At 47.5% G+C, this 23561-nt stretch overlaps 2 protein-coding genes across 3 annotated transcripts in view; one reads left to right on the forward strand and one right to left on the reverse strand.

Annotated features, from left to right (window-relative positions):
• Positions 1–230: 230 nt before the first annotated feature.
• On the forward strand, positions 231–17836 carry LOC306981102 (NACHT, LRR and PYD domains-containing protein 3-like; the record flags this gene model as incomplete). Its single annotated transcript, XM_079580652.1, has 11 exons — positions 231–279; positions 4737–4836; positions 5171–5269; positions 10852–10950; positions 11062–11147; positions 11240–11736; positions 11972–13296; positions 13373–13546; positions 14733–14909; positions 15411–15587; positions 17659–17836. The coding sequence occupies 11 exons, from the start codon at positions 231–233 to the stop codon at positions 17834–17836; spliced, it is 2961 nt and encodes a 986-aa protein (XP_079436778.1).
• A 4213-nt stretch (positions 17837–22049) lies between these two features.
• The window catches only part of ctc1 (CTS telomere maintenance complex component 1), a 49166-nt gene continuing 47654 nt past the window's right edge, over positions 22050–23561 (reverse strand). The window contains exons 21-24 of one of the 2 annotated variants that reach the window (XM_079579791.1): positions 23256–23471; positions 22895–23057; positions 22643–22757; positions 22050–22578 (exon numbers count right to left, since the gene is read on the reverse strand). In XM_079579791.1, coding sequence (XP_079435917.1) covers positions 22487–22578; positions 22643–22757; positions 22895–23057; positions 23256–23471 — 586 coding nt within the window. In that variant the 3' untranslated portion in view covers positions 22050–22486. Of the gene's footprint in view, positions 22579–22642; positions 22761–22894; positions 23058–23255; positions 23472–23561 lie in introns of both variants that reach the window. The other variant, XM_079579790.1, reaches the window with a different exon arrangement.

A 23561-nucleotide genomic window follows, 5' to 3' on the forward strand; every position in this document is an offset into this window, starting at 1 on the left:
CACACACACACACACACACACACACACACACACACACACACACACACACACACACACACACACACACACACACACACACACACACACACACACACACACACACACACACACACACACACACACACACACACACACACACACACACACACACACACACACACACACACACACACACACACACACACACACAGAGCTGGGTGAACTGCTCTGTGATTGGCTGGAGAGGTCACATGACTTCCTGGAACTCTCCTGTTCGCTTTGCGGCTCAGTCAGACCCAGGTGAGTCTTTAGGATTGATTTATTCACAGTTTTCCACCAGTGCGTCTGTTTCCAGGGTGAGAACAGAGACTCAGACTGAACTTTATGAGACACTTTCACAGATTTCAGAGTCGCTGCAGCTTCTGTCCCACATTCCTCTGGACTTTGGGTCAGTGTTAATCATGACTAAAGGAGGCGGAGCAAGAGATGTTTCCTCAAACGAGCTCCAGCAGAAACCAGGAGGAGCAAAGGGCAGACCCAGTTACACCCACAGTATATCCTGTGTGAGGTCACTTTTAAAAATATATTAAAATACACATTGTTCAGAATTGGAATAAGTTTTATTGCCATAGTTTAAGAACAGGTTCAAAAACGTGTGACATAAAACATATAACACTTTAGACAACAAGGCTCTGGGGAATCAGGGTTATTTTTTCCCGACTAAAATTGGACTAAAACTGAATTAAAAGTTTCTCATGAGACTAAAACTGTGACTAAAATGTCCAGATGTTTGAGTCGACTAAAATCAGACTAAATAAAACTGAAAAGGAGAGACTAAAATCATCCAAACTTGTATTGAGCGTCTGAAAGAGCCTCAGATCATGTTTAAAGGATCAGCTCTGAGCTTTGTTCATGTGGAGCAGAAACATGAAGCAGAGGAACAACATTAAACATGATTAGAATCAATATTATCAATGCAAAGTCCACCCAATTAGTCTTAAATTTAGTCGACAAAACTAGATTAAAATCGAATTACATTTCCGTCAAAAGACTAAAACTAAATTAAAATATGTCGTCAACATTAACACTGTGGGAAATGCATGAAGAATATTAAATAAATAAGATCAAATGAAAAGTGACATAACAATTTGACATTAACCTTTAATAACACCCACATTTTTGTGCTTTTGGACTTTTGTTTTTCTCCTCATTTTTAAAGCCAATTAAGTAGGGGTGTAACGGTCGCTAAAACTGTATTGGGTTCGGTTCACGGTTTTGGAGGCTCGGTTCGGTTAATTTTCGGTACAAATAAATAAGAACTAACAACATTTTTCTTTTGAAAAGCTGCCAATGCACAATAGAATTCTTGCTTAAAATAAATAAAAGTGACCCATTTGGCTGATGTTTTAAATAAATTGCACTCTTATAATGAGAACCATGTGGATTCAACTGAACAAAAAGGCCTCGGACACTTTACTCTGGTCGACTCGAACTACTGTCCTGATGCTCCAGACTCACCAGACACAAGAAGAGTTTACATGAGAGAGAGGCCCAGAGCTGCAGCCCCGAGTCCACGCAGAGAAAACCTGAGAGCAGCGCCCGGGACACGGGTGACATGATGCAGCCGCGGAGGAGCCGCGCATGAGGCGAAGCACCGGGAGACAGACGGCGAGCGGGACACGAGCGGAGAAGCACTCGCGCTTTGGAAGAGACCGGGGGAAGGCGGTCGGTCTCTCCTGCTCATTCACTTCAGACTGCTCCGTTTTGGTTTTATATGTGGCGCAGTAGGCGGAGAGTGAGTGCGGCTGGAAGAGCCTGTCCCGTAACAACGCGTTGATTAATCAGTGAAACAACACTACGCACCTGCGTAGTTTGCGTAAAGGAAGAACCGGCTCTGAGCGCTGGTATAACTTTTTGGATGAAGTGCGGACGTGATGGGATATTGTAGCGAGGCTCAAGACTTTTAATCAAATACTTAAAGCCAGCGCCTTCAACAACTGTAGTTTCTCTCAGCTACTCGTGCAGCTCCAATAGCGTCCGTGCGGAAACTCGCGTAGGAACTTTGTTCCGCGGCACTTAATATGACGCTAATAATAAATTTACATTATTTAATGAAAATAATACACCGAAACGGTACGCAAGTGGACCGAACCGAACCGGCCGAACCGAAGCGGTTCAATACATCCCCGTGAACCGTTACACCCCTACAATCATTTGGATTTTTACCCCATTGTAAACACTCATAAAAGAAACACTCACGTTAAGGAGCTTCGACACAAACATGTGCTTGAAACTTTAGAGAGATATAAAAAAATGAAGGAACAATATTTTTTAAAACTTGTTGGTTTTAATTTGGAGGCTGACCTCTCCTCTTGTCATGCATATCAAAATAATCAAACTTTTAAAATATTAGAACCTTTTCATTGCCAACTTTCAATCGTAAAGTCACTAAAATGGATTTCCATTGTGGCCCTTTGACTCCACAGACTTACATCATAATCACAATTTATCAAAACGCTTCTATAAAACGGTAGCCTGGCTAATTGGCGACACCAATTCATGTTCTGGTAGGAGAGGTGTGGTTTACGAATGTCTCTCATGCGTCTGCACGAGGCCACAGCCAATCGTATCATCGTATCCGATGACGTATGACGAACCCGCTGTAAACTTTTGAGATAAACTATTTAGAACAAGGTCTAAAGCTCGATCGAAAAATACCATCGCATCGCTGCCGTCATGTTGGATCCGTAAATAATCTTTTTTTTTTCATCCGTGAATAAACGACAAGCTTCCGTATATGGAATAGCTCGTCATCGTCTTGTGTCCCTCCTCGCTCTGTGATTGGTTCCCAAATCCACGCGAACATTTGGGCCCTGGTCCCCAGGCTGTGCAGTTCCAAATGATTCGAGCGCTCACAGCAGCCTGGCGTTAGCCAGGTTAATAAAACGGATTAAAAATGTAATTTCAAACTTCTGCATATTTTCTGAACCTTGAGGCTTCAAACTAACCCTGACACAGTTTTTTCACCATGAGGTCATTTTAACCTAGTTTGACAGGAGAAAGAAAATGGCTGTTATTTCCAATATTAGTAAACGGTCGTAAATAACAGAAACAACTGCATTTCTTCATTGTTACTGATTTTTTTCCCTTTATTTTGTGACTTTCTGCATCAGAGTGAGTCTGTGGGAGTGTTTAGGAAGAGGCAACACAGAGTTAGAGGTTTTTGAACTGGTATTTGTACAAAAACAAGGAACATTTGCAGAGGCAAATAAAGACTATCAGACTTGATGACCAGCTGTTTACAGGGGGCACGGAGACGACTGTAGAACTCCAACAATGTTTGTCCAAATACCAGTTCAAAAACCTCTAACTCTGTGTTGCCTCTTCCTAAACACTTCCACAGACTCTGATGCACAAACTCACAAAATAAAGGGAAAGATTCAGTAACAATGAAGTAATGCAGGTGTTTCTGTTATTTACGACTGTACTAATATTGGAAATAACAGGCATGTTCTTCCTCTTGCCAAACGAGGTAAAAATGACCTCATGGTGAAAAAAATATGACAGGGCGTTAGTTTGAAGCCTCAACGTTCAGAATTTATTATTATATTTTTTACATTACTAATCTGTTTTTTAGAAGCGTTTTGAAAAATCATGATCACATGTAAGTCTATGGACCATGTAAATGAATGGGCCACAATGGCAATACATTTTAGTGACTTTGCGATTGAAAGTTGGCAATGAAAGGGTTCTAATATTTTAAAAGTTTGATTATTTTTATATGTATGACAAGAGGAGAGGTCAGCCTCCACAATGAAACAAAAAAGTTTAAAACAAATACTGTTCCTTCATTTGTTTATATCTCTCTAAAGTGAAAAGCACATTTTTGTGTCGAAGCTAAAATCACCGCTACTTAAACACATTTTAACTTGGAAACAAATCCTTCGGGTCAAATGTCACAGACCTCAGGCCACATCAGCCATTTTGCTTTTAAAATTTTAAAAATAATGTATTTTTTGTGTTTGACCATTGACTATAGTCACTTTTGGGCAGAAAGTTGCATTTAAAGGGTTAGTAATGTTAGAAAGTAATCATATTTTTACACGTGTGAAAAGAAGAGAGCTAGACCTTCAAAATAAAAAAAAAGTTTGAAAAAATATTGTTCCTTCATTTTGTCATAGCTCTCTAAAGTTGCAAGCACACACGAAGCTCTCTTAACGTAAGTTTTTTAAAGGTGTTCTTAAGGGTTAAGTCTGAAAAGCCAAAGCAAATGAATAAACTCATGAGAGAAGTGGGGGGACAAACGGAGTGGACGCTCAGTTATTTTCAAACATTTGTCAAAATATTTGCCAAATTCATGCCTGTTTCACCAACTGAAGTTTTGTGTTGACAAAATGACTTTATCGCTATGTGGAGAAGGGCGTGTTTAGTCACACCTTAAATAAACATTGACTCTTTTTGACCTTTAGTTTATGATGAATGTTGTATTAGTGGATGATTAACCTGTAGCTTTGCCTCGTCATAAAGAGCGACAGGAAAGATCAGTTTGAATCAGAGTCAAAGTGCGTCTGAAGGAGCGTCAGACAGAGTCTCCGAGTCTCCGAGTCTCCGAGTCTCCGAGTCCCCGAGTCCCCGAGTCTCCGAATCTCCGAGTCTCCGAGTCTCCGGTCTCTCTGTTCGTTCAGTCTCAGGTAAATAAACTCAGCGTTCACATAACGAGGTTTATCTCTGTGTTAAAGGCTCTAATTCTCCCCCAGGACGAGACTTGGAGGAAATGGCAGAAGGAAAAGCAAAGCCTCCAGAGGGCAGCACTGAGCCTCCAGGGGGCAGCACTGAGCCACAGCTCTGTGGGACAAAGTGAGTTTGTTTCTTATTTAACCTCCTTCAAAGACAAATGTGACTAAACTCATTACTTTATGTTTCATGTTCAACTATTCGAGTTTGTGAAAGTTCCTTCACTCGTAATAAACATTGAGTGGATCATTCACAGATCTGTAATAAACTGTAGATAAGGCGTTGTCACGGTAACCCATTGGAACAACAGCTCTGGCGGCCATTTTGTGATGGTCATAAAACTAACCAGACTTTTCTTATTGTCGTGACTTCTCTGAACGATCTTTGATGATTCGATCTAACGCTCAGGGAAATCTTGACATTTCAGATTCAAACATGAATCATCTTCTCTCCACAGAAGCAGATCCACAGCCTCAGTGTCGGCTCTGTCCATGAAGAGTGACAGGTCTAAAGACTTCCCTCTAGACTTCAGTCCTGAACCTGCTCCAGACTCACGGTGAGAAACAAACCTGATGTGGAGTTTATCCACAGATAAAGCTGAGCAGAGAGTGGATCATTCACAGATCTGTGATAAACTCATAAGGCGTTGTCACGGTAACCCATTGGAACAACAGCTCTGGCGGCCATGTTGTGATGGTCATGAAACTAATGACTCTTTTTATTGTCGTGATTTCTCTGAATGGCCTTTGATGATTCGATCTAACGTCCAGGGAAATATATTTAAAGGCTAAACATGATGTGTGTTTAAGTATTTATTTGAGTCGCATCATATTTCAGTGAAACACTGACAAACCCTGATGCCCTTCCCTGTGTTACATTAGTATTAGAGTTGAAGTGAATCACAGAGATTCAGTTAAAGATCATAAATCCATCAGTAATGACTGGCTCCTCGTTGATCGTTATAAAGAAAATAAAGACATTAATCTGATTGTTCTGTTGGACTTTAATTTTACTTTAATATTTGCCTTTAAGCCAAAATCTGCAGAAAAACGAACTTTAGAAGAACGAGGTCGGACACTCTGCTTTATTATGACTAAGTCCACATGGAGCATGTTACAGTAAGTTCAGTTATACTTTATTAATCCCCGTAGGGAAATTCATTCTCTGCATTTGACCCGTCCTCAGTGCCGCTGGGGCGACCTGTAGGAGCAGTGAACTGCCAGCTTGGGCCGGCGCTCGGGGACCCATCTCCATGAGAACATCCGAGGGTTGTTGGACAAGGGCGGGGTTGTTGGTGCCGTCTTCCTTGACTTACGAAAAGCATTTGATACAGTAAATCACAACATCTTGCTGACTAAACTACACAACTTCAATTTTTCCATAAATACCATAAATTGGATTCAGTCATATTTGAATAATCGCTCTCAGCAGGTCAGACTGCAAAGCTGCCAATCTTCTGCTCTGCCTGTAATGACTGGTGTGCCTCAAGGGTCAATCCTGGGGCCTTTATTGTTCTCACTCTACATCAACGACCTCCCGTCCGCCTGCCCAGATGTCTCTGTACAAATGTATGCAGATGACACAGTGCTATATGTTCATGGCAGCAGTGCTTCCCAAGTGGCTGAAAAGCTCACCCAGGCCATGGTTCACATCACCGCATGGCTGAAGCACTCCTGCCTACAGCTAAATACATCCAAAACTGTATCCATGCTTTTCACTAAGTCCCACACGAGTCGCATTGAGGAGCCTGATGTTCGTGTGTCAGGTGAACGGCTACAGACTGTAACCCAGTATAAATACCTTGGTGTCATTTTGGACTCAAAACTCACTTTCAAACCACATGTAAAAATGATCAGTAATCGCATCAAATTTACCCTCAGCAACTTCAGACACATCCGGCACCAAATGTCAATACAAGCAGCAAAAATGTACATGCACTCAATGATCTTTTCACATTTAACAAACTGTTTAACCGTCTGGTCACATGTCAATGTCACAACCCTCAAACCCATCCAGTCCCTGCACAAACGCACCATAAAAACCACTCTCATGTCATCACTGTCCACTATTACAAAAGCATCGTTTACTCAGTTGGGAAAACATGGTCAAATACTCTCATCTCTGCCTCATCTGTAAAATAATACATGGTTTGTCATCACCTCCACTCAGACAGCCTCTTTGGTCAAAGCACCTTTTCTGTCCGAGCTGCCCATGAATGGAACCTCACCCCCACAACAATTAGAAACATTAACACATATAACTCATTTAAAACACAGTTAAAAAAATGGCTCATTGAGAATCAGAGCTGTCAGCACTGACAGGATCATCTCCCCCTGCTGGCCTCTTGTCCTCGTCTGTTGTGTCTGTCTCTGTAGTTGTTGAGTCTGTAGTCGTCTTCTTGTAATGTCTGTCAGCATGATTGGTTTGCGATACTGAGTGTGTTGTTTTCTGTTACATTTTTAAATATTTTATTGTATTGCATTTTAATGTGTATAATTGTACCTTTACGCCCTTCAGGAGGACACACAACAACTGTCCAGGGACTACAGATGAAAAATAGCCCTTAGGCTAATTCTGGCATATTTGCATGTATAATGTATATTAATATGCACTGTCCCTATAATAAATAAATAAATAAAATAAATGATGTGCAACCAGGCTGATGGTCAGAAACACCTGGCTGGAGGACTCTTGTACATATTTTTAGTGGTAGGGGAAACCGGAGTCCCCGGAGGGAACCTACGCAGACACGGGGAGAACATGCAAAGGCATTGTCACGGTAACCCATTGGAACAACAGCTCTGGCGGCCATGTTGTGATGGTCATGAAACTAATGAGACTCTTTTTATTGTCGTGATTTCTCTGAACGGCCTTTGATGATTCGATCTAACGCCTGGGGAAATATAATATATATAATATTAAATATATAAATTATATATATATAATATTAAAGACTTAACAGATGAACGGGAGTGTGACGGGTCAAAGGAACAAAACATCATTAAATATGAATGTGGTAAAAATCAAAGCAGTAAAACTAGAAACAGAAAAGGGTAAAACTGAGTTCCATAAAATCCCACATGTGAAAACTGTGTGAAAATCTGACTGTGAATTTAAACGTCATTAAAATGAAAACATGGTTCATTTAAATGTCATTAATATGATGTTCATCAAAGTTATCGTTCGTTTTCCTCTTCTCATGAACCTTAACGTTGTTTGTCATTCACTTCCTGAGTTTTAGCTCCTGCACTTTTACCTCTTCAGTTTCAGGTCGTGCTGTAATATTTGTTATTTCCTGTAGATCTGTGTCTTAAACCTCAGGCCTCAGAGACATTGATGGATGAGCAGATGAGACGTTTGTCACGACATTAGCACCTGCTGTTAGTTAGCTTAGTTACCTTAGTTGGCTTAGTTACCTTAGTTAGCTTAGGGTTAGGGTCCATTTTTCTGGAGTTGCCCGCGGGGAGAGGCGGCGGGCTGGGGTGGGTTTGCTCATATCCCCCCAGCTCAGCCGTCACGTGTTGGAGTTCACCCCGGTGGACGAGAGGGTCGCATCCCTACGCCTCCGGGTCGGGGACAGGTCTCTCACCGTTGTCTCTGCCTACGGGCCCAACATCGGTGCAGAGTACCCGGCCTTCTTGGAGTCCCTGGGAGGGGTACTAGATAGTGCTCCGACTGGGGACTCCATTGTTCTGCTGGGGGACTTCAACGCCCACGTGGGTAACGACAGTGAGACCTGGGAGGGGGTGATTGGGAAGAACGGCCTCCCCAATCTGAACCCGAGTGGTGTTCTGTTATTGGACTTCTGTGCTAGTCGCAGTTTGTCCATAACGAACACCATGTTCGAGCACAAGGGTGTCCATAAGTGCACGTGGCACCAGGACACCCTAGGCAGGAGGTCGATGATCGACTTTGTAGTTGTGTCATCTGACCTCCGGCCGCGTGTCTCGGACACTCGGGTGAAGAGAGGGGCGGAGCTGTCAACAGATCACCACCTGGTGGTGAGCTGGATCCGCTGGCAGGGGAGGAAGCCGGTCAGACCTGGCAGGCCCAAGCGTGTCGTGAGGGTCTGCTGGGAACGACTGGCGGATCCCTCTGTCAGTGGGGTCTTCAACTCCCACCTCCGGAAGAGCTTCACCCAGATTCCGGGGGAGGCTGGGGACATGGAGTCCGAGTGGACTCTGTTCTCCTCCTCCATTGTTGATGCGGCTGCTCGTAGTTGTGGCCGTAAGGTCTCTGGTGCCTGTCGCAGCGGCAATCCCCGAACCCGGTGGTGGCGCCCGGAAGTGACGTGACGGAAGCGCCGTCACGTCTTCCAATGAGGAAGCAGAGGCTGGGGACTCGGAGGTGGGCTCGCCCATCGCCGGGGCTGAAGTCACCGAGGTGGTGAGAAAGCTCCTCGGTGGCTCCGGGGGTGGATGAGATTCGCCCTGAGTACCTTAAGTCTCTGGATGTTGTAGGACTGTCTTGGCTGACACGTCTCTGCAACATCGCGTGGCGGTCGGGGACAGTGCCCCTGGATTGGCAGACCGGGGTGGTGGTCCCTCTCTTTAAGAAGGGGGATCGGAGGGTGTGTTCCAATTACAGAGGAATCACCCTCCTTAACCTCCCCGGTAAGGTCTACTCCAGGGTGCTGGAGAGGAGGATCCGGCCGATAGTTGAACCTCGGATTCAGGAGGAACAATGCGGTTTTCGTCCTGGTCGTGGAACACTGGACCAGCTCTATGCCCTTCATCGGGTACTCGAGGGTTCGTGGGAGTTCGCCCAACCAGTCCACATGTGTTTTGTGGATCTGGAGAAAGCGTTCGACCGTGTCCCTCGTGGTGCCCTGTGGGGGGTGCTCCGGGAGTATGGGGTCCGGGGCCCTCGTGGTGCCCTGTGGGGGGTGCTCCGGGAGTATGGGGTCCGGGGCCCTCGTGGTGCCCTGTGGGGGGTGCTCCGGGAGTATGGGGTCCGGGGCCCTCTGTTAAGGGCTGTCCGTTCCCTGTATGAGCAGCAGGAGCTTGGTTCATTGCCGGCAGTTAGTCAGACCTGTTCCCGGTGCGTGTTGGTCTCCGCCAGGGCTGCCCTTTGTCACCGGTTCTGTTCATTACTTTTATGGACAGAATTTCTAGGCGCAGCCAGGGGCCGGAGGGCGTCCGGTTTGTGAGCCTCAGAGTCTCATCTCTGCTGTTTGCGGACGATGTTGTTCTGTTGGACCTTCAGCTGCCCTGGGGCGGTTTGCAGCCGAGTGTGGAGCGGCCGGGATGAGGATCAGCACCTCCACATCTGAGGCCATGGTTCTCCTTCCCCTCTACAGGTCGGTGGGGAGTCCTTACCTCAAGTGGAGGAGTTCAAGTATCTCAGGTCTTGTTCTCAGTGAGGGGCGGATGGAGCGTGAGATGGACAGACGGATCGGTGCGGCGTCAGCAGTGATGCGGTCGCTGTATCGGTCTGTCGTGGTGAAGAGGGAGCTGAGTCGGGGCAAAGCTCTCGATTTACCGATCGATCTACGTTCCCACCCTCACCTATGGTCATGTGATCCTCACCTATGGTCATGTGATCCTCACCTATGGTCATGTGATCCTCACCTATGGTCATGTGATCCTCACCTGTGGTCATGTGATCCTCACCTATGGTCATGAGATTTGGGTAATGACCGAAAGGACGAGGTCGCAAATACAAGCGGCCGAAATGAGTTTCCTTCGCAGGGTGGCTGGGGTTGAGGAGCTCAGTTACCCGGGAGGAGCTCGGAGTAGAGTCGCGACTCAAAGGCACTTTTTCATTTTGGCCTCGGAGACAAAAAGTTTGGGCCCCCCTGGTCTAAACAGTGATTTTGAGAGAATATTCATGTTCATATTTGAGTGTAACACTGACAAACCCTGATGCCCTTCCCTGTGTTACATTAGTATTAGAGTTGAAGTGAATCACAGAGATTCAGTTAAAGATCATAAATCCATCAGTAATGACTGGCTCCTCGTTGATCGTTATAAAGAAAATAAAGACATTAATCTGATTGTTCTGTTGGACTTTGGCTCGAGGCCTGAAGGAGCTGTGACCAGACTGAAATCCCACAGAGGGTTTTCCTCAGGGTCACAGAGAGCCCAGGTGGCTGACTTCACATTTCAGATTCAAACATGAATCATCTTCTCTCCACAGAAGCAGATCCACAGCCTCAGTGTCGGCTCTGTCCATGAAGAGTGACTGGTCTAAAGGTGAACCTCTGAACTTCAGTCCTGAACCTGCTCCAGACTCACAGTAAGAACTGACCTGAACACAGAGTCTCAGCAGCTAAACTGTGCTTTATATTTGTGATTGTAACTTGTGAGATGTTAAAGACGTGCTCAGTGCTGTGTGTTTGTGTCACAGAGAAACAGAGTCAGAGCAGGACGCCTGGCCTCAGTGTGGAGACACAGGCAACAGTCCTGATCAGGGGGTTCAAGGCCCTGCACCAGGTGAGTCTGCTCAGTCTGAGACTCATCAACTACAGCAGGGAATAAGAGACCTGTTCATCAACATTAACAGGTGTCTCCTCCTCTGTGTCCAGGTGAAGGTCTCCACAAGGTTCTGAAGGACCATAAGCAGAGCCTGAGCAGCAGATGTGAGAGTGTGACAGAGGGAAGTGAAGAATCAGGAGATAGAACTCTTCTGAACAGCATCTTCACTGAGCTGTACATCACAGAGGGCCTCAGTGAAGAGGCCAGAGCCCAACCTGAGGAGAGGAGTCTGGAGACACAGTCCAAGAAGAAGCAGGTCCAGGAGATCACCATCAGGTGCCAGGACATCTTTAAAGCTCTGCCCCCTGAGCAGCAGCAGGGGGCGCTGCAGCAGGGCTCCATCAAAGCCGTGCTGACTGTGGGCGTGGCTGGAGTGGGGAAGACCTTCTCAGTCCTGAAGTTCTGTCTGGACTGGGCCCAGGGCTCAGAGAACCAGGAGCTGCAGCTGGTGGTGCCACTGTCCTTCAGAGAGATGAACCTGGTCAGGAGGGGGCGCTACAGTCTGATGGAGCTGATCCAAGTGTTCCATCCAGCGCTGGATCCACAGGTCACTCTCATTTAGAGAAAGCTTTACCTTTCACATCATATATTTCAAAGTCTCAAACACTTTTGAAATGACTCCTGGCTCTCAGGGCGTTTGTTAGTTCAGTCTGTGTTCACATTCACTGTAAACCCTGCAGTCCCTCACACTGGAGCTCCACCACTCACTGGTTTAAAGTGAGGGTTGAAGGAAAGTGGTGTAAAGTCATGGATGTTAAATGTTGTGTTTCTCTGCCCCACAGACGCTCACAGCCCACACTCTGTCCGTCTGTAAACTCCTGTTCATCTTTGACGGCCTCGACGAGAGCAGACTGTCTCTGGACTTCAGCTGTGAGCTCATCTCTGAGGTCACACAGAGGTCAGAGGTGGGCGTACTGTTGGTGAACCTCATCAGAGGCGCTCTGCTTCCTCACGCCCTTATATGGATCACCTCCCGCCCAGCGGCGGCCCATCAGATCCCAGCGCGGTGCGTGCACAGGGTCACGGAGGTCAGGGGCTTCATCACTGACCCACAGAAGGAGCAGTACTTCAGGAAGAGGTTCTCAGATGAAGAGCAGCTTCAAACAGTCCTGTCCCACCTCAGAACCTCCCGCAGCCTCCACAACATGAGCCAGATCCCAGTCTTCTGCTGGATCACCTCCACAGTCCTGGACCACGTGTTGAGAAGCCATCAGAGCGGACCACTGCCCCAGACCCTCACAGACATGTACGCACACTTCCTGTTGGTGCAGACGCACAGGAAGAGGAAGTACAAACAGACACAAACAGAGGTCAGGTCTGAGACCTGGGGGCTGACAGAGGCCGACACAGAGCTGCTCCTGAAGCTGGGGAGACTGGCCTTTGAGCATCTGCAGTCAGGAAACATCATGTTCTACCAAGAAGACCTGGAGCAGGTGGGTCTGGACCTGAGCGAGGCCTCGGTCTACTCCGGACTCTGCACTGAGATCTTCAAACGAGAGAGTGTCTTCAACCAGTCAGTCTACTGCTTCATCCACCTGAGCGTGCAGGAGTTTCTGGCAGCCGTTTACCTTCACCACTGCTTAGAGAACAACCAGGAGGTGGTCAGGGAGTTTCTTTATGGAAGTGAAGGAACCGTCTCAGGGCTAAGTCCAAATGAGTTAATCAGAGAAGCTCTTGAGAAGTCCCTGCAGAGTCCAAACGGCCACCTGGACCTGTTTGTGCGGTTCCTTCATGGCCTCAGTCTGGAGTCAAACCACAGACTTTTAGGAGCTCTGCTGAGTCCAATCCACCAATCAGAAATCACAGAAGTCATTAAAAACCTTGAGTTTAGTGATAAGCATTACAAAAACTCTCCCGACAGAAGCATCAACATCTTCCACTGTCTGATGGAGCTGAAGGACCAGTCTGTGCAGCAGCAGATCCAGGACTTCCTGAAGTCTGGAGGTGGATCTGTGGAGAGACTGTCTGAGATCCAGTGCTCGGCTCTGGCCTACATGCTGCAGATGTCAGAGCAGGTCCTGGAGGAGCTGGACCTAAACAAGTACAACACGTCTTATCAGGGTAAACAGAGACTGATCCCAGCGGTGAGGAACTGCAGGAAGGCTGTGTGAGTCCTCAGTCACAGACAGAAGCTTCACAGACCTGTTAGAATCACTCACATGTCGCTCTAACATCTGTTACAGGTTTGGTCGCTGTGGACTCTCAGAGCTTCACTGTGAAGTGGTGGCGTCAGCGCTGAGCTCCAGCCCCTCCCATCTCAGAGAGTTGGATCTGGGTGAAAATGACCTGAGTGACTCCTCAGTGTCTGTGCTGTGTGCAGGTCTGAAGAGTCCTCACTGTCAGCTCTCCTCTCTCAGGTCAGTGCAGGTCTGAAGAGTCCTCACTGTCAGCTCTCCTCTCTCAGGTCAGTGCAGGTCTGAAGAGTCCTCACTGTCAGCTCTCCTCTCTCAGGTCAGTGTCAGGTCTGAAGAGTCCTCACTGTCAGCTCTCCTCTCTCAGGTCAGTGCAGGTCTGAAGAGTCCTCACTGTCAGCTCTCCTCTCTCAGGTCAGTGCAGGTCTGAAGAGTCCTCACTGTCAGCTCTCCTCTCTCAGGTCAGTGCAGGTCTGAAGAGTCCTCACTGTCAGCTCTCCTCTCTCAGGTGAGTGCAGGTCTGAAGAGTCCTCACTGTCAGCTCTCCTCTCTCAGGTCAGTGCAGGTCTGAAGAGTCCTCACTGTCAGCTCTCCTCTCTCAGGTCAGTGCAGGTCTGAAGAGTCCTCACTGTCAGCTCTCCTCTCTCAGGTGAGTGCAGGTCTGAAGAGTCCTCACTGTCAGCTCTCCTCTCTCAGGTCAGTGCAGGTCTGAAGAGTCCTCACTGTCAGCTCTCCTCTCTCAGGTCAGTGCAGGTCTGAAGAGTCCTCACTGTCAGCTCTCCTCTCTCAGGTCAGTGTTGGTCTGAAGAGTCCTCACTGTCAGCTCTCCTCTCTCAGGTCAGTGCAGGTCTGTGACGGCTCTCGCTCGTCCATCCTCCACTCTCCTCATCCTTTAATCACTGAGTGATGGGACGTAGCCGTTCTCTGAGAGTGAAGTAAAGTGTAGGAGATCATGTCTGAAAAACCACAGCATTTACCCCCGACCTCTGAGTCCTGCTCCAAACCAGAGTCTCAGATGTTCAGCTGTAGCTACAGAAACTCCTGACTTTACTCTGGAGTTAATCACTTCATTTATTCTTTTTTCAGTTTGGATGAATGTAATTTGTCAGAGATCAGCTATTCTTCTCTGGCCTCAGCTCTGAAGTCCAACCCCTCACATCTCACTGAGCTGAACCTGGGTAATAACGTAGAACTGTATCGCTCAGGAATGTCTCATCTCTGTGGGTTCCTGCAGTTTGCAGGCTGTCGCCTAAAGAGTCTCAGGTCAGTTCACTGTCTCTGTGTCAGGTCCAACGTGTCACACATGAATTAAATAGTCTGAGCAATGACAAAAATGAAAGTAAAACAAAACGTCTGAGTTTGTGCTTGTTTCATCTCGGGACTCTGACCACATCATTTACTCTTTATTCAGATTGTGGAGCTGTGATTTGACAGAGATCAGCTGTTCCTCTCTGGCCTCAGCTCTGAAGTCCAACCCCTCACATCTCACTGAGCTGGACCTGAGTTGTAATTTCGACTTGTCTGACTCAGGAGTGTCTCATCTGTGTGGGTTTCTGCAGACCCCAGAATGTCGCCTGCAGATCCTCAGGTCAGTTCACTGTCTCTCAGGTTCTCACACAAACCGAGAACATTGCAGTCCGTGTTTTGCTTTCTTTGTGGGAAAAAAAATTAGAAATTAGTAAAATCTTTTGAAGGTGAACTTCCCGTGTCCTGATCCTCTGAGGCTCCTCCAGTGTTTCCGTTTTGCCTTTAAGACGAGTTAGCGTGACTTGGTAGCCGATTTTACTCTTTAATTAAATCTCCTGGTCCTCTCCTCTTGGTGCCGCATGTGCCATCCTGTGCTTCCTGTTTGTTTGGGCCAAGTGTCTCCCTGGGATTGACCTGAAGGCGCTGTAACATTGCGCTGGCCGTATTATTTTCCAGAATGCGATAGATCTGGCCAATTCTTCTGTCGATTAAAACACACCGTGTGATTATCAAGATCGACCTTTATCAAAATCATGATTAGATTCAAATGTAATTAACTGCCCAGCCCTTCCTGATTCTGGCTGTCCGTTGACTTTAACCACGTGATTTATTCTTTGTTCAGATTTGAGTGGTGTTATTTGTCAGAGATCAGCTGTTCCTCTCTGGCATCAGCTCTGAAGGCCAACCCCTCACATCTCACTGAGCTGGAGCTGGGTGTGAACCCAGCCGTGTGTGACTCAGGAGTGTCTCATCTGTGTGGGTTTCTGCAGCACCCTGACTGTCGCCTGCAGATCCTCATGTAAGTTCACTGTCTCCGTAAGGCGGGGGGGGGGGGGGGCACATGAGAAGCCTGAAACTCAAACTTATATTGGGATATAAGTATGATATATGGGAAGTGAATCGCCAGGTCCAAAAACAAAAGCTCCAAAATAAAAAAATGTTTTGGGAAAATACAATGACTTTTTAAATAAATAAATATTAATGAGCCCGACAGGACTGTAGCCTCATAAAAACAGCTTATTACACTTTACCAGCCTGTGTCACAAGTCTGCTTTGTGTCAATATTCATTCACTCCACACTCTGTGGTTGTAAGCTAATATTGTAGCCACAGCTGCCCAGGGGCAGACTGTCCATTTCCCACATGCAAGTCACACAATGGGCCCGATCTTGTGCATCAAAACGGAGACGATAGCGTGACATTTTGCCTCAGTAGCAGCACTTTGTGATCTTGCCACTCCAGACTTTTTTCCTCCAACCAGATGGACTCCGCCTCCAGGAGGTGGTTGTGTGGGAGTGTGGTTGTGTGGCAGGAGAGTGGTTGTGTGGCAGGAGAGTGGTTGTGTGGCAGGAGAGTGGTTGTGTGGCAGGAGTGTGGTTGTGTGGCAGGAGAGTGGTTGTGTGGCAGGAGAGTGGTTGTGTGGCAGGAGAGTGGTTGTGTGGCAGGAGAGTGGTTGTGTGGCAGGAGAGCGGTTGTGTGGCAGGAGAGTGGTTGTGTGGCAGGAGAGTGGTTGTGTGGCAGGAGAGTGGTTGTGTGGCAGGAGAGCGGTTGTGTGGCAGGAGAGTGGTTGTGTGGGAGTGTGGTTGTGTGGGAGTGTGGTTGTGTGGGAGTGTGGTTGTGTGGGAGTGTGGTTGTGTGGCAGGAGAGTGGTTGTGTGGCAGGAGAGTGGTTGTGTGGGAGTGTGGTTGTGTGGGAGTGTGGTTGTGTGGCAGGAGAGCGGTTGTGTGGCAGGAGAGTGGTTGTGTGGGAGTGTGGTTGTGTGGGAGTGTGGTTGTGTGGCAGGAGAGTGGTTGTGTGGCAGGAGAGTGGTTGTGTGGCAGGAGAGTGGTTGTGTGGCAGGAGAGCGGTTGTGTGGCAGGAGAGTGGTTGTGTGGGAGTGTGGTTGTGTGGGAGTGTGGTTGTGTGGCAGGAGAGTGGTTGTGTGGTTGTGTGGGGTGAACATGTGCTTTTGTTTTGCTTCGCGTTCACGCCAGCGCGGCTGATCCGCGCCACAGCGGACGCTGTAGCTCTTTTTCTCTGCCGCCCTGTGCGCCGCCACAAGATCTGGCCCAATGTGTTGTTTATATCCTGATTTCTTATCGTCGGTGCCCTCTGCTGGACACCTGAGGAATTCTTTGCTTTTATTCTTATTTAATCTGCCCCTAGTGGCTGGAGTGACATTTTTGTAATTTAAAAATAATCATAACTCTGCACAGGAATGGGCTGAGACTTACTTTTTTGACATACTTATGAATTTATGCTCTACAAGTTGTGGCCGGACTGAATCATCTCGCGGGCGGGATGTGGCCCGCGGGCCGTGTTTTGCCCAGGTCTGCCGTAACAGTCTGTGTTTTGCTTTCTTTGTACGGCAAATAAAAAGTTCCATTCACCTAAATGTTTGTTTTTCATTTAGATTTCTATATTGTTCAAACTATATTTTTTTAAGTTATGGAACACGTTTTTGATGCTTGTGAAGGCTCTCGGTCGTCCAATACAAATAAGTCCTTATTTCCTATTCAGTTTGGATTGTTTACATGACCTGATTTTAGAGGTGGGCGTTTTTGGAACAAAAATGAATCACGATGATGTTGATGAACCTCATCAGACGCTCTGCTTCCTCTTCCATCCATCTCCATTTTCAATTCAAATAAATGTGGCAAGTGAACAACTGCTGAGGCCAAACTGAAAACCACAGCAAAAACAAGCTCCACATCCCCTCACAACACACACACATCTGCAAACATCTGCAGACAGACTGCGACAGGACTGGCCAATTCTTCTGCGATTATTGAGATCGACCTTTATTAAAATCACGATTAGATTGTACCACGATTAGCCCTACCTGATTCTAAATGTCCATTGACTTTAACCACTTGATTTATTCTTTTTCAGATTGACGCAATGTGGTTTGACAAAGATCAGCTGTTCCTCTCTGGCCTCAGCTCTGAAGTCCAACCCCTCACATCTCACTCACCTGGAGCTGAGACATAACGATCTGAGTGAGTCAGACCTGAAGGAGCTCCTGGTCCTCAAACAGAGCCCTGACTGTCGACTGGAGACACTGCTGTGAGTCCTCAAAAAATGAACCAGAAGTGTTTTGTTTCAGTTCATCTCCCTGAACAGATTCATCCTTTTCAAACACTTCATTGTCTTGCCAAATCATTTCTTGTGTAAATAACATAGCAGGCTGTGATGAATAATCTCTGGTCTCTGCTTCTCAACAGGTGGACACAACATTAATGATGTTCAGCAGCTCCAGACCAGGAGAGAGACAATAAACCAGGGCTGTCGACCAAAAACACGCTCTGACCAAGGATTTGTCGACTAAAAGGGCGATGACAAAACTACAACTTCTGACACAAACTCATAGAATTATATCACAAACTGCAGTCACAAGACATAAAACTCTGGGAGCTTGGACTGAAACTACTATTTACACATAAAAGCAACGTAAACGGTGCATTTATGTGTAAAAAGTCACATTAATCTGCCTCAATCCTGGATCTGCTGCTGTGTGTGCTCTCCGTACATCCATATAATCCAAATAAAGCAGTTTCTTCTTCCATCATCGTTCTCAAATGTCCTCCGGGAAACACCGTCTCTTTCGCCCGCCTGGTTCCGTGTGTCGTCCACTCAGGCCGTTGGATTTCTTCGACTTATTTATCTCAGAAAAAGCCAGAGGGAAGCGGAGAAAGAAAGCCTGACGTTATATCGACTTTTCTCAGAGGAGGGTTCAGACTGGTGTATCGGCTACTTCTCTGTAGAACCAGGGTGTTTGAGTAGAAGTCTGGTCTATAGAAGGAAACATCTGGCCAGGACACAGAGCTGCTGATCTCAGATGTGTATGTGATCATTTCTCTCGTCACTCTGTCTGTAAAACTTTGATATATCTGTTATTATAATGAAACATGAGCCCAAAGTGAAAGACAGACCTGCCACAGGCCTCTGGTGTTGTATAAATGAAGAGTGTCTAAATCGTCGCGTGCATTTAGTCGACCAATGAAAATCTTGGTCGACCAAAGTTGGCAGCCCTAGAATAAACAGAAGGATCCAGCATCACGGCTCAGAGGAACAAGTCTGAGCTCCATCAAGAACGGAGACAAAGAGTCTCCTCCAAAGAAAGAACGACGAGGACGAGAGAAGAAAGTGGAGTCCTTTAGGCCACGCGGGTCACAGACTCTCCAGGCGTCTGGTCCTGGAGCTTTAATCTGTTGTACTTCTGATGTACTTATTGATATTATTACATTGATCTGATATTATGCTCATAAAGTTGACCGGATCAGCCACAAACGTAAAATCCAAACCAAAAAGTGACAAAGACTTTCCTTTTTTGATTCCACTCATTCCAAGATTTTCAAATCAGAATCAGATCCACTGACCCAGAGGCAGGAAGTACTGGGTTACTTTACTCAAGTGCATATACTTCAGTAACTGAAGAAATTGTACTTCTTAAGAGTAGTTTTATCATACAGTACTTTTTACTTCTACTTGAGTAAATTCTTTTATAAATTATGTTTGTCAAAATAATCCACGGTGAGTAAATGTGTTTCATTTGCTTGAACAGGTCGTGCAGGCTTTTATTTCTTCTCGACTGGACGACTGCAATGCCCTTTATTCAGGCCTCAAAACACTTTCCCGATTGCAGTTAGTCCAGAACTCGGCAGCACGACTTTTAACAGGAGCCAGAAAACGCCAGCACATCAGCCCTGTTTCAGCTTCTTTGCACCGGCTCCCTGTACGCTTTAGAACTGATTTTAAAATGTTGTTTGTTTTTAAAGCTTTGAACGGACCCTCAGTGTATCGTAGACCTCATCCCAATCTATCCTCCGGCGCGTGCTCTGAGGTCTGAGGCCCGGCTCTGAGGTCTGAGGTCTGAGGCCCGGCTCTGAGGTCTGAGGCCCGGCTCTGAGGTCTGAGGCCCAGCTCTGAGGTCTGAGGTCTGAGGCCCGGCTCTGAGGTCTGAGGCCCGGCTCTGAGGTCTGAGGCCCGGCTCTGAGGTCTGAGGCCCAGCTCTGAGGTCTGAGGTCTGAGGCCCGGCTCTGAGGTCTGAGGTCTGAGGCCCAGCTCTGAGGTCTGAGGTCTGAGGCCCGGCTCTGAGGTCTGAGGCCCGGCTCTGAGGTCTGAGGCCCGGCTCTGAGGTCTGAGGCCCAGCTCTGAGGTCTGAGGTCTGAGGCCCGGCTCTGAGGTCTGAGGCCCGGCTCTGAGGCCCAGCTCTGAGGTCTGAGGTCTGAGGCCCGGCTCTGAGGTCTGAGGCCCGGCTCTGAGGCCCAGCTCTGAGGTCTGAGGTCTGAGGCCCGGCTCTGAGGTCTGAGGCCCGGCTCTGAGGTCTGAGGCCCGGCTCTGAGGTCTGAGGCCCGGCTCTGAGGTCTGAGGCCCAGCTCTGAGGTCTGAGGCCCAGCTCTGAGGTCTGAGGCCCGGCTCTGAGGTCTGAGGTCTGAGGCCCAGCTCTGAGGTCTGAGGTCTGAGGCCCGGCTCTGAGGTCTGAGGCCCGGCTCTGAGGTCTGAGGCCCAGCTCTGAGGTCTGAGGCCCGGCTCTGAGGTCTGAGGCCCGGCTCTGAGGTCTGAGGTCTGAGGCCCAGCTCTGAGGTCTGAGGTCTGAGGCCCGGCTCTGAGGTCTGAGGCCCGGCTCTGAGGTCTGAGGCCCGGCTCTGAGGTCTGAGGCCCGGCTCTGAGGTCTGAGGCCCGGCTGTGAGGTCTGAGGCCCAGCTCTGAGGTCTGAGGTCTGAGGCCCGGCTCTGAGGTCTGAGGCCCGGCTCTGAGGCCCAGCTCTGAGGTCTGAGGCCCAGCTCTGAGGTCTGAGGTCTGAGGCCCGGCTCTGAGGTCTGAGGCCCGGCTCTGAGGCCCAGCTCTGAGGTCTGAGGTCTGAGGCCCGGCTCTGAGGTCTGAGGCCCGGCTCTGAGGTCTGAGGCCCGGCTCTGAGGTCTGAGGCCCGGCTCTGAGGTCTGAGGCCCGGCTCTGAGGTCTGAGGCCCGGCTCTGAGGTCTGAGGCCCGGCTACAGCTCGTGGTTCCTAAGACAAAGCGTAGAACCAGAGGGACAGAGCGTTCTAAGCTGTGGAACGCTCTGCCCCCCCCACAGTGGAGTGTTTTAAATCTCGTCTTAAGACCCATTGCTATTCTCAGGCTTTTAACACCGCGTGAGTTGTATGTCTGTGTCTGTGTGTTTTGTTTTATTCAATGTTTTTAATGATTTTATTGTTTTATCTATTTAATTTTATCAATGTCTTTTACGAACGATTTATTGTTTTATGCAGGTTTTAGTGTTTTCTTTTTTTTTTTTGTGGTAGAGCTAATAGCATTGCATCTGTTTCTAGGATCTCATGTGCAGCACTTTGGAAACATTTTTGTTGGTTAAATGTGCGATACAAATAAAGTGGATTGGATTGATCTAGAAAGTAGTTTGTCTCGTGCTCCTTATTCTTCAGTATTTAGTTTAATAATAATAATAATAATAATACATCAAACTTGTATAGCGCTTTTTGGACACTCAGACGCTTTACATGTGGAATAAAACAAAAGCTTCTCTGTATTTTCTGCCATTTTATAGAAATACTCTTAGTAAATATCACAAGTAACACTTTCTCCAAGTACTTTTTTACTTTTACATGAGTAATTACTTTAGTCAGTACTGAGTTGTGTAACTCTTGAGTAAATGTCTCCCTCACCTGAACCACGCCTGCAGGTCTGAGGTCTCTGCTCGGCGACGGCTGATTGGTCAGACACAGCCCCGCCTTCCTGTCAATCACGTAGAGCAAAACATTTTAAAGTTTGTAAAGAACTGAAACATTTCCTTTGTTGAATTTGCAGCATTCAGTCATATTTACTGAAAACATCAGGTCGAGTTATATTTTACCAGAGGAGCTTCTTCACTGCAGGCGTTTCTAGAAGGTTTATGCACAACTGGAGCCTCTGGAGGGTCCGACAACTTCATGTTCAGAGACTCCAGAGGCTCCAGCAGCTTCACATACCTGTCTGCTGTTCTGTAGCTGCTGTTCTCTTAATCTGATGTGTATGTCTGGCAGAAATCGTCCTCATTGTAACTTTATCTGTTGCTTGAAAATGATGATCTGCTTAATAAAGTGGAACGTCCTTTTTCAGTAGTTTTTCCCTTAACTGGACTTAACCTGTAAACTGATCAAACACTGAGATTAATGTCAGAGAACCTTTAGTGCCTGTGCGCTCGTGCTCTATATGAGAGTATAGTCGTATAGTCATTCAAATGAAAGACAGAACCCACTTTACAATTTTCATTTTAAAAGTGAAATATTAGACAAAAATAGTGATTTATTGAGCTTTGAACCAAAAACATTTGAGTTTATTCACAAACTGAGACAGATCTAATATGTCACATGTGGTGAGCTGCTCTCTGATTGGTCAGCTCCTCTCCAGGTGAGCTGCTCTCTGATTGGTCAGCTCCTCTCCAGGTGAGCTGCTCTGATTGGTCAGCTCCTCTCCAGGTGAGCTGCTCTCTGATTGGTCAGCTCCTCTCCAGGTGAGCTGCTCTCTGATTGGTCAGCTCCTCTCCAGGTGAGCTGCTCTCTGATTGGTCAGCTCCTCTCCAGGTGAGCTGCTCTCTGATTGGTCAGCTCCTCTCCAGGTGAGCTGCTCTCTGATTGGTCAGCTCCTCTCCAGGTGAGCTGCTCTCTGATTGGTCAGCCCCTCTCCAGGTGAGCTGCTCTCTGATTGGTCAGCTCCTCTCCAGGTGAGCTGCTCTCTGATTGGTCAGCTCCTCTCCAGGTGTACGCAGGTGAGCTGCAGTGGGCGGGGCGTCTGGGTCATGAAGTCTCTGTCTCCTCGAATCACGCGCCTCAGCTCTGATGAAACAAAGGAAAGGTCAGAGGCCACGCCGCTCCCTGACTCCGCCCCCCAAACTCTCACCTGTGCACCGGGGCGAGCGCTGCAGGCGGCAGGTCAAAGAGAACGAGCCAATCAGAGCCTCTGCACAGAAGCACAGGAGCAGCGTCTGCAGAGGGTCCAGGTCCCGCCCCCCAACCTGCTGTATATTTATAATATATTCTATGTTTATATTATATTTTATATAAGACATGTATAGTATAAATATATGGAAATATATAAACAGAGAAAGGTTCAGGCTGATGTTTATGAAGATAAAGGTGGGCGGAGACTCACCGTGGACAGGCCCCGCCCCCTGGGCTGTGCCTGAACATGACCTTTGACCCTGAGCGCACGCTGAAGCCCCGCCCACTGCGTATCATCCAATCGCAGGAGCGTCTGGACCAGGGGGTTATAGAAGGTCACGTGGGCCTCGGCCGAACCGTCGTCCAGGACCGCCCTGAGGACCAGAGTCATTCATGAAACACAAACGTCCCGGAACCTCATTCATATGCACTACATACACTATATATACACTATATATACTATGTATACTATATACACTATATATACACTATATATACTATGTATACACTATATACTATAGTCGACGGCAGCGTTTTTGCTTTGTAACCGTGCAAACGTGTCGTAAACGCACTTGGCCTTGGCCTGGAACACGGAGGAGGCGGAGCCACACTGCACTGAGCTGCAGGAGCCGGAGCTGAAGACGCGCTCGCACCGAGAGCAGCTCCACTGCAGCTGCACAAACAGGACGCACACCACGTGACCTCTGACCCTGGCCACGCTGGCCCCGCCCTCTTCGCCCCACTGGCCCAGGAGCATCATGGGAAGTGGAGGCGGCGCAGGAGCAGAACTACAACAGAGAAGGTAGCGTGTATTAGAGCGGGGAGATCGACAAACATGAACATCGATATTTCTCTTTATTTCTCCCCAAACTTTACCC

This window comes from Gobius niger (genome assembly GCF_951799975.1).
Source record: "Gobius niger genome assembly, chromosome: 21".
NCBI classification, from domain to species: Eukaryota; Metazoa; Chordata; class Actinopteri; order Gobiiformes; family Gobiidae; genus Gobius; species Gobius niger.